Source organism: Lissotriton helveticus, chromosome 2_1, assembly GCF_964261635.1.
Source record: "Lissotriton helveticus chromosome 2_1, aLisHel1.1, whole genome shotgun sequence".
Classification (NCBI taxonomy): domain Eukaryota; kingdom Metazoa; phylum Chordata; class Amphibia; order Caudata; family Salamandridae; genus Lissotriton; species Lissotriton helveticus.
Genome location: NC_136059.1, coordinates 915630345 through 915647438, shown reverse-complemented (window position 1 = coordinate 915647438; position 17094 = coordinate 915630345). Strand labels below are relative to the sequence as shown.

The following is a 17094-nucleotide window of genomic DNA, read 5'->3' as shown; positions in this document are numbered from 1 at the left end:
GCGGTTGACCTTTGTACTCTCTACCATTCCTATATGACTCTTAGAGTATATCCAGTCATATCCCTTCCCTATGTAAGTAGAGATAACTCTAATCACTAGTATATGCAGTAGACCTTTGTACTATATACCATTTCTATGTGACTCTTAGAGTATATCCATTGTATCTCCTTGTGTGACTTTACATCTTGTACATTTGCAATTTTTTCTGTTTGTATCCTTCGTGTAACGCATGTAATCCTAAGTCCTTATGTTTTTCAACTGGTCCTTATGTAAAGCGCTCTGACACCTTCGGGTAAAGTTCGCGCTATATAAAATCGCATAAATAAATAAATAAATAAATAAAGTAGAGGATTGAGTAATACTCAAATCGAGCAGGATGTTTTGTTTTCTCCTAAAACATGTGAATCTGCAAGTACGAGTTCGGTAAGAGTTTTACAACTTCCCAGCAAGTTTAGAGACTTTATCATGTATTGAAATTTCATCCTTGTTTATTGTGTAAAAAGGGAGATGTTGTCATTCTCTTCCTGTTCCAGGGGTGGGAAGGGGGGGGGGTTAGCGCTTCAGTTGTTGTCAGATATTCTACCCTCTTGTCACTCTCCCCTTCATCATTGGCTCCCCTCCCGAGCACGTCACTGAACTGTCGTATCATCTCTGCGTTACAATAGTGTCTTCATTCCAGCCCCATCTGTTAGTGACACCGGTCCTGCTTCCGCGGGCCTTTGTATTTTAAAAATCATTTATAACCGTGTCTTACTGAACCCTGACACATCACTGGGGCAGCGCACTGTGAAACAAAGGCGGGGGGACCAGAAAGGCGAACTGCATCTGAAGCAGTGAATGGGCGCCTTTCTTTGGCGGCGGGGTGGAGCTGCAAAAGCACCCCTCGCTCCCCGCAGCCCTCCTCGCCTTTGTGCGGGCCTCTCCTGGGAGCCTCGGCCAAGCCCCGTGGCTGCAGGAGCCAGCGCAAGGCAGGGGCTCTCCCCTGGAGAAGCAGTGGTAGTGTTCGCCGCTGGATCTTGAAACCGCATGCGTGCAATCACACGCATGCGCATTAAACCGGTAGAAGAGCGGGGAGCTTAAAAATACATGCAGCCAAGACATGGGGTTTCCACGCGTGCGCATAATTATGCGCATGCGTGGAAACGCGGGCGGTGTAAAGACACTGATCTCTGCGCCCAAAGCGTTCCTCAACGGGTCGTGGGAGTTGCGGGCGGAGCGCAACCATATACGAGGGGTACAGGAAGTGAAAAGAGCGAACAGTCGGCATATGTAGGATTGTGGAAGTCTTTAACGCGCGGACAGTGCTGCAAGACAAGACCTGCTTAGGAAGTCTAGTGAAAACCAGAAACCGCCATGAAAAGATCGAGAAGCCCGCTTGATCCGCAATATGAATGTGATCTATATCGGACGCCGGAGAAGAGACGCGCAGTCAGCGGGAACCAGGCGTCTATGCCTGAACCACGGCACTGGGACACCGAGGAGTTGTGCGCCTATTTGAGCGCGCAGGGCTTTCCGGAGTTAGAGGGGCTGTTCAGAGAAAACCGGATCACTGGACGAGGGCTGCACTATCTGAGTGAATCTCATCTGGAAAACCTGGGTATAACGCCTTTGGGTGTCAGACTCCGCTTACTTGACTGCTTGCAGAAATTGAGCCACAATTGTTTGCAGGTAATGAAGGTGTTTAATGACCCTATCCACGGGCACATTGAGTTGCACCCGCTACTTATTCGCATCATTGACACGCCTCAGTTCCAGCGCCTGCGCTACATTAAACAGCTTGGGGGCTGTTACTATGTATTTCCTGGAGCCTCGCACAACCGATTTGAACATTCAGTTGGCGTTGGACATCTGGCTGGGTGCTTAGTTCGAGCACTCCATGAGAGGCAGCCTGAACTGAAAATTAATCATCGGGATATGCTTTGTGTGCAGATTGCGGGACTTTGTCATGACCTAGGTCATGGGCCCTTTTCTCACATGTTTGATGGACGATTTATGCCACTTGCACGCCCTAAGAGAAAATGGAAGCATGAAGTTGCTTCTGCCCAGATGTTTGATCATCTTGTCTACAGCAATGGACTTAAGGATGTAATGGAAGAATTTGGTTTATCCTTGCCTGAAGATCTGATTTTTATCAAGGAGCAAATAGCAGGACCTACAGCTCCCGAAGAAGATACTCGAATTTTCTCAAGTCAAACCAATTCATCTTGGCTTTATCATGGAAGGACAGAAGAAAAGAGGTTTCTGTATGAAATAGTGGCAAACAAAAGGAATGGAATTGATGTAGACAAATGGGATTACTTTGCCAGAGATTGCCATCACCTAGGAATCCAAAACAACTTTGATTATAAGCGTTTTTTGAAGTTTGCTCGAGTTTGTGATGTAGGAAACAAAAATCATATCTGCACAAGAGACAAGGAGGTTGGAAATCTGTATGATATGTTCCACACACGAAATTGTCTACACCGCAGAGCTTACCAGCACAAGGTTGGAAACATAATCGAGACGATGATTACAGATGCTTTGCTGAAAGCGGATCCTTACATCAAAATAGAAGGCGCTAACGGAAAACTGTATTCCATCTCTACAGCAATAGAGGACATGGAGGCATACACTAAACTCACTGATAACATTTTTCAACAAATCCTGCATTCTAGTGATCCAAATTTGTCTGAGGCCCGAGGTATTTTGCAAAATGTTGAGCGCCGCCAACTTTATAAATATGTGGGGCAAACTCATCCCAGATCAGAAATCAAGATTGAACAAGAGGAGTATGATGCATTGCCAGTTGAGATTGCTGAATCGATTCCACAAACATCCTTGCCTGAGGTGGAAATGAAGCCTGAAGATTTTATAGTTGATGTTATTCACATGGATTATGGCATGAAGAATCAGAATCCCATTAACAATGTCCATTTCTATTGCAAATCAGACCCAAGCAAAGCAATCAAAATTCGTAAAGATCAGGTTTCACAGCTATTGCCAGAGAGGTTTGCTGAACAACTTATTCGGGTTTACTGCAAGAAAAGTGATGACCTAAGCCTCAATGCTGCAAAGAGGTACTTTGTTCAGTGGTGCATGAATAGAGACTTCACTAAACCACAGGATGGTGATGTGGTGGCCCCAGAACTTACTCCAATGAAAGCCAGCTGGGTTGATGAGGACAGTGATTATGGTGAAGAGGACAAGACTGCTCACAATCATGAATCCACCAGCTCCAAAAGACTTTTCGAAGATTGATCAATCATTTGAGTTGTTTCTTCTGTATGTCTGAAGCAGCTGCCAATATAGAAGTGAACATGCCCCCTAAAATAGCAACACAATATCTGTTTTTTGAAAAAGGAAATGGCGATCCTGCGTAACACTCTTGAAAACAATATTTTAATCTGCGTACATCATGAATCTATGAAAAGGTTTATTATGTGTAATTACAGAAACTGCCAACTAGTTTCACATTTAAAGTTTTTATTTTGGAAAAATGATTTATTCAAATGTTTATCTCAGCAATGATGCTCTGATTCATGTGCATTTAAAACTTTAGCTTCAGCAGCTGTATTCTTTATGCAAGTAAAAAAATAACTACATATTAGCATTCCAGCTGGGGGTACATAGACATATAGTGGTTTTTGGTCTAATTGCGTAAGGGTGCCAGATCCATGGATGTCCATGTGAATAACCTGATATACAGACAATCGATTGTGTTCCTAGGTTGCAAAGGAGCAGCCACCTGTTTAAACTGGATTAAAGACGAGTGGACCACACACCTGCAGAGTTTAAAGTTGACCCATTTTTCTTGAGGTCTCTTCGAACTCATTCAGGCCATTCATAACAGTGTTAAGGGAATGTATCCACCGGTATTCCTTTCGATTCAGGGCCAGGGAAATTGACCCACCCCTTGGTGACGGGCAGATTTTTTCGGCCACTCACCATTTGATACTTTCTGGCTGGTGGTTGTGTAACAGGAAATGATCAACTAACGGGGCCCCCTGTACCTTGCACCTTATGCGGCTCATATGTTGTAGTATTCTAGCCTTTACTTTCTGGGTAGTCTGACCTACGTAAAGTAAATCACAGGGGCAGCGAATGACATATATTAGATTAGTGCTGTTACAGTTTGTGAAGTTCAGTAGCTTGTGTGTTCTGTTGTTGTATCTGAAGGTGGGACCCTCGACCGTTAGTGGGCAGACTTTACAGTGATCACATCGGTGGTGACTAATTATTGGTGGTAGGCCCAAGTGGCCTCTCAGGTCCAGTGGTTTGGGGGTTCAAGGTACGCCTTTACCACATTGTCTTTTATACTCCTACCCCTCTTGAAAGTGAACAGGGGATCTTCAGTGGTATGGAGCTCACTTGCAAAAAGGTTCCAGTATTACTTCACGATCATCTTTATACCATTGCTTTTGTTGTTGAATGTGGTCACACATACAATATTTTCAATTTTTTCCGGCTTCCCTCTTACTTGCAAAAATTGTTCCCATGGGCAGTACCAAGCACGGTTCCGTGCGCGTTTCAGCAGTCCTGTCGGATACCCTCTCTCTTTTAGGTGAGTGGTCAGAACGTCTGTTTCCTTAAAGAAGTCTGTTCTCCGAGTGCAATTCCTTCGTATCCTGAGGTACTGATCATAAGGTAAGTTATCCCCAGGCTGCTTGGGTGATGCGATTCGTACTTGAGGAGTGTATTCCTTTCGGTGGGCTTGCGGTAGAGATCACAGAACAAGACCCCCTCTTTCACTTTGAATGTAAGCTCAAGGAAGTCAATGGCTTTGTTGCTGCTTGTCATAGTGAACTGGATGGCACCTGTTCTCACATTTAACCAGTCACGGAATTGCTTGAGATCATTTTCAGTACCTGACCAAACCATCATGACGTTGTCTAGGTAGAGTTTCCAAACCGAGATTTGGTTTACATATGGATTGTCGTGGCTGTATAGATGTTCCTCTTTGTATGCATCCATGAAGATGTTGTCCAGGCTCAGTGCGTAAGTGGCCCCCATCGCGACGCCCTTACACTGGTAGTAGATTTGTTTCCCGAAGATTAAGTAATTATGTTTCATAGCAATCTCCAAGAGGGCAATCAAGAAGTCAGTAGGTATCCAATGTGGCCTTATCGGGTTGTCCAAGGTATTTCTAATGACATCAAGTGCCTCGTCTTGGGGGATGAAGGTATAAAAGGAAGACACGTCAATTGTGACAAGTAGTTGGGTAGTTGGGTTGTATGGTTGGCCTTCCAACAGTTGGATGATGTGCATGGTGTCACGCACAAATGATTTGGTTTATGGTATCCATGGTTGCAGGAAATGGTCGATGAACTGATTTAGTGGTTCTAGGATCGATCCAGAACCAGACACGATGGGCCTGCCAGCTGGTTTCTCTAGACGCTTGTGTATTTTAGGCAGAGTGTATATTGTGGGGATCCTGGCTTCTTTCTTGTTTAGGAAATCACACTCCGGTTGGGTCAGGAATCCCATTGCCAATCCTTCATCCGTAAGTTTCTCAATCAATAGTTTGATCTCAGCGGTGGGGTCCTTTGGTATATTAATGGAGGTTCTTAATGCCACTTAATCTATTTCTTACTTTCCTTGCGCACCTCCTTTCACTGACTTGAATCTCATCCTAGCAGAGTTTAGAGACCTTTATCACATCACCATCCTCTTAAAGCCTGGGTGAATGCAAACAAATTCCAGGAGGTAAGATTCAGCTCCCTTCTAATGCCCTGGACCATGGTGCCTGGTGGAAGTGACAAAAGTCTTCTGAGGACTGCCCCTTCTAATCAGTCCCACTCATAGGAGGGATCAAGGGAAAAGACTTCGACACCATAGAAGCCCTTTGTAGGCCCTCAATAAAGGAATATAAGACAGCCCTCCATATTTCCAATTAAATCTGGACAAAGAGCTGGCCTGCAGCAATGAGTTCTGCTTAAAACAATCTCAATGTATGTCCCATTTTAAGCTCCATTTAAAGGTCAATCCTTAATATTCATAGGAATCAACTGACTCCATCTCCCGGTTGTTTAAATGCCAGCTAAACTTTTTTACTCTTTTACCAAAGAGCAACACCTTAGTCTTTTCTACATACATTTTAACCTGGTTCTACTTGCTATATATTTCAAGGGCGTATAGTTTTCACTGCAGACCAATTGGGGTACAATCCAACAGTACCTGGTCGTCTGCTTAAAGCAGGCAGGCAATGTGCTGTTTCCTGACCTCATAGAAGTACTTTGTTTGGGATATGAAAGTAAGGAGGTCTGCTAAAAATAAACCAAAAAAAGGGGGCTAAAACACACTCCTGCCAAAGGCAACTCTTGATGGGGATTCTCTGGGATAGCTGGCCCGATTTATCTGGCTCCACCTGGGTCCAATTGTCAGAGTGTAGGGATTTTCATACACTAAGGAGGTTCAGGGGGAGCTCTCGGGCAACACGTTTTCTCCATAGGGTTTCCCTATCCATGGAATCAAAGGCTGTCCTGAAGTCAACAAAACAACAGCACAGTCTTTGATTCACTTTCAGAACCTTCTGAATGATGGCCCATAAACAAAACAATGATCTATGGTGGAATGGCCCTCGCAAAAGCCCCCTTGCTTTATTGTAATTATCTTAGATTTGAAAGCCCAGTCTTCCAAATTAGAAAGAATAAATTTGAGGAATACCTTAATGTAGATGTCCGAAAAGCTAATCAGCTGATAATGTATAGGAGCTGAACCATTCCCTTTTTTTATGATGGGTTTTACTATTGACCCTTGGATGGAGGCCCGTTGAGGCAATCCAGCAAAAGAATGCCTAATGATTGCTGGTGTTGTATGTGCACAATATGCATTGCCTCCGGGTGAGTTGAGTGAGATCTGTGGGTCACTACTTGTCCATTCCTTCAGCTCAGAATTGGTGAGTAGGTCTATACATGTGCTTAACAAAGGAGCATGAAGAATTTGCCAGGTGTGTTTACATAATGCTTGGAAAAAATGTATCAGCAAAACAGTGCTGTCAGAAGAAATTGATGTACTGCCATAAAATGTAAGAATAAAATAGGGAAATAGTCTGCTTACATTAGCAGTCAACTCATCCATTCAGAAGCAATGTACAGCAACAGTGCTCCAGGGTTGGGACAAAAAATAATAGGGAGAAAGGATATTGAATAATTAGTAAATGTAAAAAAGAAAGCAATTCAATTACAAGCAAGTGGACCCTACAACAGCAGACAGATAAAGCAATCCGGGGGGAAAGGCCTAAAAAAATAATTGTTGTGATAAAGCCAATATATGCAAATGAGAAGGAGGTGCTTGTAAGCAGAAAATAATCCATCACAATGACAAAGTTAGAAAGTATTAACCTTGAAGTCCAGATACAGCTGGAGTAATAACTGATCATGCACCACTCCGAAACCACAGCCAACCAACCATAAAATAGGGAAATACGTTAGCTAGTTGTAGAACAGGAGAAAGAGGAATGGGATTAGAGAGGAAATAGAGACACTGGATATCACCACTCTGCAGGGAACTTACTTCGACCAGGTCATAGTGACTGTCTAAAGGTAAGATTAGGATCTTTAATATCTTTGCAGCATCTAACAATTGCTTTCATAAATGATATACCTTCAGACTATCCTTGGTCTCAGAATCTCTGTTTCCCAGTGGAAAAATGTCTGATATAAATATTATCTATGAAACCATGGTCCGAAGGGTTTGGAATAATCTTACACATTTCACTGATATGGTAACAACCTTCTGTTTTGTGTGAACACACATTTTTATTTGAATATACATTCAAGGCTGTTTTCACAAACTATAATATAACAAGCATTCTTCATAATTATATATGACATCAATGAAACAGTTCTTTGACAAATAGAGTTTGCCTGCACAACACGAATGGATTGCCAAGCAGGCCTGGGAAAGATTTAGCAATGCCAGATAACTGGTGTACATTTGGTTATTTTGTGTAATGAGATTTATGTGTGATTTTGCCAATATGCCATGTGAGATAACAAGATTCCCATTTGGGTAGCACCAGTTTCTTTAATGTGGTTGGTCATCAAACATTTTTAGGGCCATTTGGAGAGTTCTTCCCCTGCTTCCCTTCAAGGCGAGAAGGATTATGGTGCAAGCTCTCATACTCTACCGCCTTGACTACGGGAATGCGCTGTAACTAGGTGCCCCGCAGGCAACCTTGCAAAAACTTCAAGTAATCCAGAACTGCGCAGCCCGCCTACTGCTCCAAATTCCCCGGAGACAATCAGCAAAATCCGCTCTGAGAACTCTGCACTGGCTCCCCATCCGGGCCAGGATTCAGTTCAAGGCCATGTACCTGGCTCACAGAGCCATGTGGAAATCGGATACGGCCATCTTGCACTCCCTGGTCACCCCTACCATCCCTCCAGAAATCTTTGTTCCAGCTCAGCCTTCCTCGCCACGTCCAGGAAAGTCCGTCGCTCCAAGTGGGGTGGACGCTCTTTCTCCCTGAATGCCTCAAACCTTTGGAACTCTCTCCCCTCCACTCCAAACCAAACCAAACATACTGGCCTTTCACAAGCTTCTTAAAACTCACCTGTTCAGTAATGTGCCGTAAATTGTCTGCTTCTCTGTGCGATCCATAAGCGCTGCGAGGCCTCAGGGTAGCTACGTGCTATATAAGTATAATTTCATTCATTCACTTGCAGTAGGAAGATAATACTTATGATCAGGTTTGGAGCTTTGCATTAAAAAAAAAAAAATCACCGAATGGCCCTAAAATTTTTTGATGACCAACCACATTAAAGAAACTGGTGCTACCCAAATGGGAATCTCATTATGTCACGTGGCGTATTGGCAAAATCACAGTAACAGGTCCTTTAACATGAAAGGTCAGCAAACATTTCAGAAATACATTTTTGAGAGCAATATAACAAATCTGAACAGGAGCTGCAGTATTTTGAAAACTAGTGACTGGGAAATCAAATTAAATGACATGTTTGAGTTGAATTTGTGCCCCAAAAGACCATTCAATGTATTTATTATTTTAGCACAAAGCACTTTTTTTAAAACAGAAAGGCAGTGCCATTGAGACTAGAAATCTACAATACATACAGTAGCAATGTCCTCTTCCTGTCCCGCGATGGCTCTCTCTGCTTTAGCCAACCCTTGGCAATTTTGGATTTGGAGTTTGGAGGGAAAACATCACTCTCTGTTGTCTGCAATCTCTGCTACATCCACACTAAACTGTGGCGTCATCCTACGGTAAAGTATGGGGAAAAATAAAAATAAACTTATCTAAAAACAAGCATTGGAAATGCAATAGGTCTCGCAATAGAATAGTTAGACATTTTTCTTTTTGCAAATGGAAGAGTGGCGTTGCGTGGATGAGTGGCGTTGCGTGGATGAGTGGCGTGTGTGAGTGGCGTTGCGTGTGTGAGTGGCGTTGCGTGTGTGAGTGGCGTTGCGTATGTGAGTGGCGTAGCGTGTGTGAGTGGCGTTGCGTGTGTGAGGGGCGTTGCGTGTGTGAAGGATTGGTAGTGCGGGCACTGCTGCTTGGGGTATCTGCGAGATTTGTGTAAGTAAATGGAGAGGGGGGAGAGAGTTGTAAGAGAGAGTGAAAGAGGCAGAATCGTTGAGAGGAAAAGAAAGTGCGAATCTGTAAGCTGAGAGATGTGGCATAACAGAAGGATTGGTAGTGCGGGCACTGCTGCTTGGGGTATCTGCGAGATTTGTGTAAGTAAATGGAGAGGGGGGAGATAGTTGGAAGAGAGAGTGAAAGAGGTAGAAACGTGGAGAGTAAAAGAAAGAGCGAAGGAATCTGTAAGCTGAGAGATGTGGCATAACAGAAGGATTGGTAGTGCGGGCACTGCTGCTTGGGGTATCTGCGAGATTTGTGTAAGTAAATGGAGAGGGGGGAGAGAGTTGGAAGAGAGAGTGAAAGAGGCAGAAACGTGGAGAGTAAAAGAAAGAGCGAAGGAATATGTAAGCTGAGAGATGTGGCATAACAGAAGGCTTGGTAGTGCGGGCACTGCTGCTTGTGGTATCTGCGAGATTTGTGTAAGTAAATGGAGAGGGGGGAGAGAGTTGTAAGAGAGAGTGAAAGAGGCAGAAACGTTGAGAGGAAAAGAAAGTGCGAATCTGTAAGCTGGGAGATGTGGCATAACAGAAGGATTGGTAGTGCGGGCACTGCTGCTTGGGGTATCTGCGAGATTTGTGTAAGTAAATGGAGAGGGGGGAGAGAGTTGGAAGAGAGAGTGAAAGAGGCAGAAACGTGGAGAGTAAAAGAAAGAGCGAAGGAATCTGTAAGCTGAGAGATGTGGCATAACAGAAGGATTGGTAGTGCGGGCACTGCTGCTTGGGGTATCTGCGAGATTTGTGTAAGTAAATGGAGAGGGGGGAGAGAGTTGGAAGAGAGAGTGAAAGAGGCAGAAACGTGGAGAGTAAAAGAAAGAGCGAAGGAATCTGTAAGCTGAGAGATGTGGCATAACAGAAGGATTGGTAGTGCGGGCACTGCTGCTTGGGGTATCTGCGAGATTTGTGTAAGTAAATGGAGAGGGGGGAGAGAGTTGGAAGAGAGAGTGAAAGAGGCAGAAACGTGGAGAGTGAAAGAAAGAGCGAAGGAATATGTAAGCTGGGAGATGTGGCATAACAGAAGGATTGGTAGTGCGGGCACTGCTGCTTGGGGTATCTGCGAGATTTGTGTAAGTAAATGGAGAGGGGGAGAGAGTTGGAAGAGAGAGTGAAAGAGGCAGAAACGTGGAGAGTAAAAGAAAGAGCGAAGGAATCTGTAAGCTGAGAGATGTGGCATAACAGAAGGATTGGTAGTGCGGGCACCGCTGCTTGGGGTACGACAAACAGGAGATGGTGACTAAAGTTTCAACCATGAGGTTGGAAGGCAGTGAAGTGAAATGTGAGGAGGCACTCCGATTACCTCTTCAAATTGTAAAACAGACGGAGGGCATTGCTGTGGGGAGGGGGTGTAGGAGAAATGCACACGGCGGGCAGGGGAGGGGGCGGAGCGGGGAGAGCGGCATGTGGGTGTGAAGAAGCCGGGGCCTTTGAAGTGAAGATAAGCTTCACTTCAAAAGGTGTCGGAGGAATGCGGGTGAGGGAACAGACGGCGATTGCGGCTGAGGGAACTGATGTGCACGCGCTTTTAAGCTCAATGCACATGCGCATTGAGCTTAAAAGTCACGGGCACTGCAAGGAATCGCCACGATTCCTTGCTTCTTAGTTAAAGGTTGTTTAAGCCGCAATAGGCTCGCAAGCTCGATGCGCATGCGCATCGACAGGCGAGACCTAAAAACAGATATTAAATGTTTTTTATGTTAGCTATTAACGTAAATTCATTTTTATATTTTTATTTTAAATGTAGAACACGATAAATGTTACAGCACTATTATCATATCATAAATATGCCCCCAAGTCCCTGCAAAACACAACACTCAACCGGGAGACATCATATTCTACAAAGCCCAATCCATGCATTTTTTACAACATGGGTAGCTTCCATCCAGGAAAATCTAGCATGCTCACACAATTCTGAAAACTAAAAACGGAGGGGTGTCCGGGATTGGTGTGACCTGTCTGGTTCTAATGAGGGTTTCTTTACCAGAAACAGCTGCAAGCCTCAAACTGTGCCTAAAAGAAGAAACTTTACTCACATTTCTGAGGGCAAGTTCCTAAATCTGTGGGAGCCACAACTTTCATACCACCTAGTGTTGACAATTAGACGTGTCCCTGGCGTTATGTAAGTTAAGTCCCAAAAGCTTTTTTTCTAGTGTTTGGGATGTAACTGACATCATGCCAGAGACACGATGTAATTATCATGTAAACGTAGAAAGGATAGCTGATTGAACTTTGAAAATTATACTCACTTACTGCCCTGAAGAAGTTCCAAAGTCTTTAAAAGAACAAAATGTATTGGCTATTAATATGTGACTTGTTCATGGAAAATTGCTTGTGTGGCAGGGCCTAGTGCTCATGACAAGAACAAATCAAACCAGGGTCCTGAAGAGACAAACCCGCTCAATGCCCACTGGGTGGGAGGGGGGCACAAATGACTGGTTTACCCCGCATGGAGTGAGGGCTAGGCCTAAAGACAGGGTGGGAGATCCACACCACTTTATTTTGCCCAAATGTGAAATCTCTCATGTCCAGTGGGCTTTGAACCTCTAGGGTGACCGATTATGGGCAACCTCTCCAGTCCATACAAACCACCTCTCTCCCCATGAATGATGCTACATTCAATTCGGGGGTGTTAGAATAAATTGATGCCACGATTGGCTTCACTCATCCTTTTGTTTGTTTTGGAGCAATGTTGAAATGCCTTTGTATATTAGCCTTTCTGTTACCCTGTGTCAGATTTTGGGTAGACACCTCCAGTCCACTCCCGGGGGGGCAGCGAGACTGAAGCCTATGTTCTAGGGTTTGAAATATGCTGTGATATCTGGGTAAGCCACTCCTTCCTCCATTTTTCGAAGCTATTTTCTCTAGTGCTATATGGCTTTCTGACACCATTAGGAAGCACAGACTGCAGGAGGCAGAAAGGCTGTTGCCCCTGTTTCAAGGATGGCGACTTAGCCTAAGCCAGAGAGAACTATGGTGCAAGGTGCCTAAATTGGGGCTAGGCTGCCAAAACGATGCCAGTGCAGGCAGAAAGGACAGGAATGCATTGTATCGTTTAAAAACTGTGCATTCCTGCCCCTTCACTTTGGCTGCGTTGTCCTATGCCAAAACGCCATAAATGAGGCCCTGAACGACTAATGTAATGTATTGTGGACTTGGTACTCTGTTGTGAATGCAACTGGGTACCCTGTCTCTCAAACCCTTGGTCCATCTGCCTCATTTACAGTCGGCCTGACCATCAACTGTCTGTCAAAGGTGCCTATGTCAATAGAAAGTTTCCTCTGAAGATCCAACCGAGTAGGGCCCATTGGAAGAAAGGCAATATACCAATCACCCTATTTATTGTGGATTTATTCTGTTTGTCACCGCCAGGTAAAACTTGGCGATGAGGGACAGAAAAAGCAATAATGACCTCCACACACCAGAAGAGATGCCAGGAGGTCCATAGTTTTTTGTTTTTCAAAAACAAACTCTTGCTTTGGGAGTTTATTTTTGTAAAACAAAAAATCCAACCCAATGGGGGCCTCCCACCCAACTTTTTGTACCTTGAAGGGAAATACCAGGATGGCAGTTTCTTTGAATAGGCAGGGATGATAGCTGGTTCAAATGGTTGGTTTTGTACTGTTAAATACTTTACACATTGTTTCTAAGTTAAGCCTGTTTGCTCTGCACCATAGCTAGGAGGGATTGAGTCCAATTTTAAATCATTTAAACTGTGTGTTTAACTGTCATGATGTCAGTACTTATTACTTGAGTTGGACACACAGCTACACCAATAATGACCTCCACACACCAGAAGAGATGCCAGGAGGTCCATAGTTTTTTGTTTTTCAAAAACAAACTCTTGCTTTGGGAGTTTATTTTTGTAAAACAAAAAATCCAACCCAATGGGGGCCTCCCACCCAACTTTTTGTACCTTGAAGGGAAATACCAGGATGGCAGTTTCTTTGAATAGGCAGGGATGATAGCTGGTTCAAATGGTTGGTTTTGTACTGTTAAATACTTTACACATTGTTTCTAAGTTAAGCCTGTTTGCTCTGCACCATAGCTAGGAGGGATTGAGTCCAATTTTAAATCATTTAAACTGTGTGTTTAACTGTCATGATGTCAGTACTTATTACTTGAGTTGGACACACAGCTACACCAATAATGACCTCCACACACCAGAAGAGATGCCAGGAGGTCCATAGTTTTTTGTTTTTCAAAAACAAACTCTTGCTTTGGGAGTTTATTTTTGTAAAACAAAAAATCCAACCCAATGGGGGCCTCCCACCCAACTTTTTGTACCTTGAAGGGAAATACCAGGATGGCAGTTTCTTTGAATAGGCAGGGATGATAGCTGGTTCAAATGGTTGGTTTTGTACTGTTAAATACTTTACACATTGTTTCTAAGTTAAGCCTGTTTGCTCTGCAACATAGCTAGGAGGGATTGAGTCCAATTTTAAATCATTTAAACTGTGTGTTTAACTGTCATGATGTCAGTACTTATTACTTGAGTTGGACACACAGCTACACCAACTGATAACCCATTTTCTTACATTCCTTTTAAAGAATGCAGCATTATTGCCATGCAGCAAGAGCCATCCAAATGAATAATTGAGCTAAAGCTTAACTCCCTTTGCAGCATCACTAAGATCAATAGCAAATAACAATCAGATATTGACTGGCATATACTAAATTCAGGTCCGGTTTTAGTACTGGTGGTGCCTGGTGTGACAATCTTTTTTAGCACCCTCCCCCATGACCTCCCAGCCACTACCGCCCTGAAAAAGTGCCCCTCATCTCTCCTAAGCCCCACTCTCACATACATTGCATTTGTTTTAGAGCACTGGTAAAGGCTGGCTTTATTAACCCACTCAGCTAGCCACATAAGAGATACAGATCTGTTCTTTGCAGCAAACTAATAAGCCCTCTGTGCTATTTTATGGCGAGTAGAAACTGCCACTAGACAAAATTTCATCTCTCTCTCTCTCTCTCGGGAACATTAATCACAAGAATGATCTTGACACTTTTATTGCTTCCTGAAAGCTGGATGCACAAGAAGTTCTACATCAAGTGCTTTTGAATTATAAATTATTGCTAAACACAGTACCCCCCCCCCTGAGATCAGTGCCCCCGTCCAGGTCAGCGCCCAGTCCAGCAGTACCAGTTGCACTGTCCTAACGCCGAACCGTACTACAATAATGATGTTGCATTGGATCCAGTCCTTGCCTATCATTAGAACCACGTCTTTATCATCCATAAATTAGACCCTTAACCAGTTAATAGTTCTCAGCTATCCAGACCTTGGTGGTTCTTCATTTATTAAAATTGTGGGGGGGTTTAGCGAGAAGAGGAATACTGGGGTGTGCTTTTTAAAAAAAGATCATAGATGGTTGGAAGGTTTTGATGATTAAAAAAGAAAAGGTGCTCTGGATGGGGGCACAGATGCTACAGTTCAATGTCCTGAGAAATAGTTGAGAAATTGACCACTGTGTCCTGGAATCCCCATATGGGGGACACAGTTATTGTTTGTAATCCCATGGTTTACATAATTAAACCTAAGCTCTATCCGCATCACCGGTGAGTGATGACCCCGCTTCCCATCCATGAATCTCACGTTATACTATGCCCATTACTAGGTACTATTCTTCATATATTTCAAGAATTGCTCAAAGAGTTGGCAGAGTGGCATGGCTCATTGGTTAATTGTAGTGACCTCAACTGCAATGTACATCCCAAGAGTGATAGGAGTACTTGTGCCTCTAGGAATCAAATGTGGGTTGTTCACTAAAACATTGCCTTATCTATACTACTATTATAAAGAGAGAACACAAACCTTTGAGCCAGGTAAACTCGGGAACCACAGCGCCAATCCACACACCAGATACATCGTTGTAATCCTCAGGGTGTGCAGATGGACATAGGCTATATAAATTAAAAATAAATACGTTATTAAAAAAATATAAGTAAAAAAAAAAGTAGTCCCTTTTGAAGTAGCGCCGGCCGCGACGTGCGTGCTGACATCAGGAGCGGCGAACACGCGAGGAGCGGCGGAGATCAGCGCGTGGAGGAGCAGTGACGAGGAGCGGCGGAGATCAGGGGAGCAGCGGACATGACCGGCGGACAGGCGGAGAGGATCGGCGGGCAGACAGTGAGGACCGGCGGCGGGGAGTAGCGGTCAGCGGCGGATGAAGTAGGGCGCCAAGTTACCAGTCAGCAACGTGAGGGAGGAGCGGTGAGCGAGCCACAGGTAAAGGAGGAAAAACAAACGTGTGCAGGAAAAAGTAACGTGGGCAGGTTAACAGGAGGAAAAAGAAACGGGAGAAGCGGTGAGCGAGCCACAGGTACCGGAGGAAAAATAAACGTGTGCAGGAAAAAGTAACTAGGGCAGGTTAACAGGAGGAAAAACAAACATGTGCAGGTGACAAAAGCGTACAAAGTGGAGCAGGGAGCAAACGGGCCATTACATGACGAAAAAGTGAAACGGGGCATTACAGGGGGAAAAAGTGACGTGGGCAGTGACGTGGGCAGGTTAACAGGAGGAAAAACAAACGCGTGCAGGGGACAAAAGCATACAAAGGGGAGTAGGTAGCAAACGGGGCATTACAGGACAAAAAAGTGACGTGGCAAGTGATGTGGGCAGGTACCAAACAGTGCATTACAGCAGGAAAAAGTGACGTGACCAGTGAGGTGGGCAGGTTACACAACGTCAGGGCGGGCGGGGGCCCTGAGCCATAATTGCTCCCGGACAACGTCGGGACGGACTGTTAATTGATTAATACAACGGGCGATTGAACTAAAATCTAGTGTATGATTAATATGTTTTCTTTTCAGTTCCAACGGTCCTTGAGGCTACTGAAGGAAAGTTTTGAGTTTATGAAAAAGTTAAAGAAGAACCAGGTGTAGCTGAATACCTAAAGCAGGATGCGAGGTAAACAGATTGCGAACAAAGTCGATTCTTGTTGGATTTGATGATGGTCTTTGTAACACAGAAGTTTCAACAAAGAATGGGTCACAGGAGTAAGAAGATCGCGTCAAAAGGAATATCAAAGTTAGAGCAAGCACTGCTGAAGGACACAACAGGACACCAGGTCTTCTTATGGATTTGAAGGGTGCTCCTAAGCAAGTGCTTTTGATAACACTGAGAAGTACAGAACATTTACTATTGTAGCGATAACTTAACAAAATGGCTCAGTTCCTGGATGGGTCCATAAGTAGCTTTTTTGATCAGTGCCTTGAGAGAAGGTAAAGTTTCTGACTTCATTTTTTGTATGGAAAATGATGGCAAATAGCATATTACATATTGGTTACTACCAATATGTTTCTCTGTACGTTTCTGATAATGCACTTTTAATTTGACTCTTGATTACCTGGATTTGTCATAAATGTCTTCTAAAGGGATCCACAAAAGATGTGCTGGCTCCTCAGAGAGCACAAAAGACAGACACTGTATTGATAAAAAATATATAGGAGCTAATTTACGAACCCCTTGCATCGCCCTTTCGTCACTTTTGCCATGTTAAAAAGTGACGTTCTTGCGGCGAA

At 44.0% G+C, this 17094-nt stretch overlaps 1 protein-coding gene across 1 annotated transcript; it reads left to right on the top strand.

Annotated features, from left to right (window-relative positions):
- The first annotated feature begins 1166 nt into the window (after positions 1 to 1166).
- Positions 1167 to 3581, top strand: LOC144818334 (deoxynucleoside triphosphate triphosphohydrolase SAMHD1-like). Its single transcript, XM_078675663.1, has one exon. It carries the CDS (start codon positions 1354 to 1356, stop codon positions 3235 to 3237), a length of 1884 nt encoding a protein of 627 aa, XP_078531789.1. The 5' UTR covers positions 1167 to 1353; the 3' UTR covers positions 3238 to 3581.
- Positions 3582 to 17094: the final 13513 nt, after the last annotated feature.

Coding starts and splice junctions, on each gene's coding strand:
- LOC144818334 (XM_078675663.1), top strand. CDS start 1,354: ATGAAAAGATCGAGAAGCCCGCTTGATCCGCAATATGAATGTGATCTA.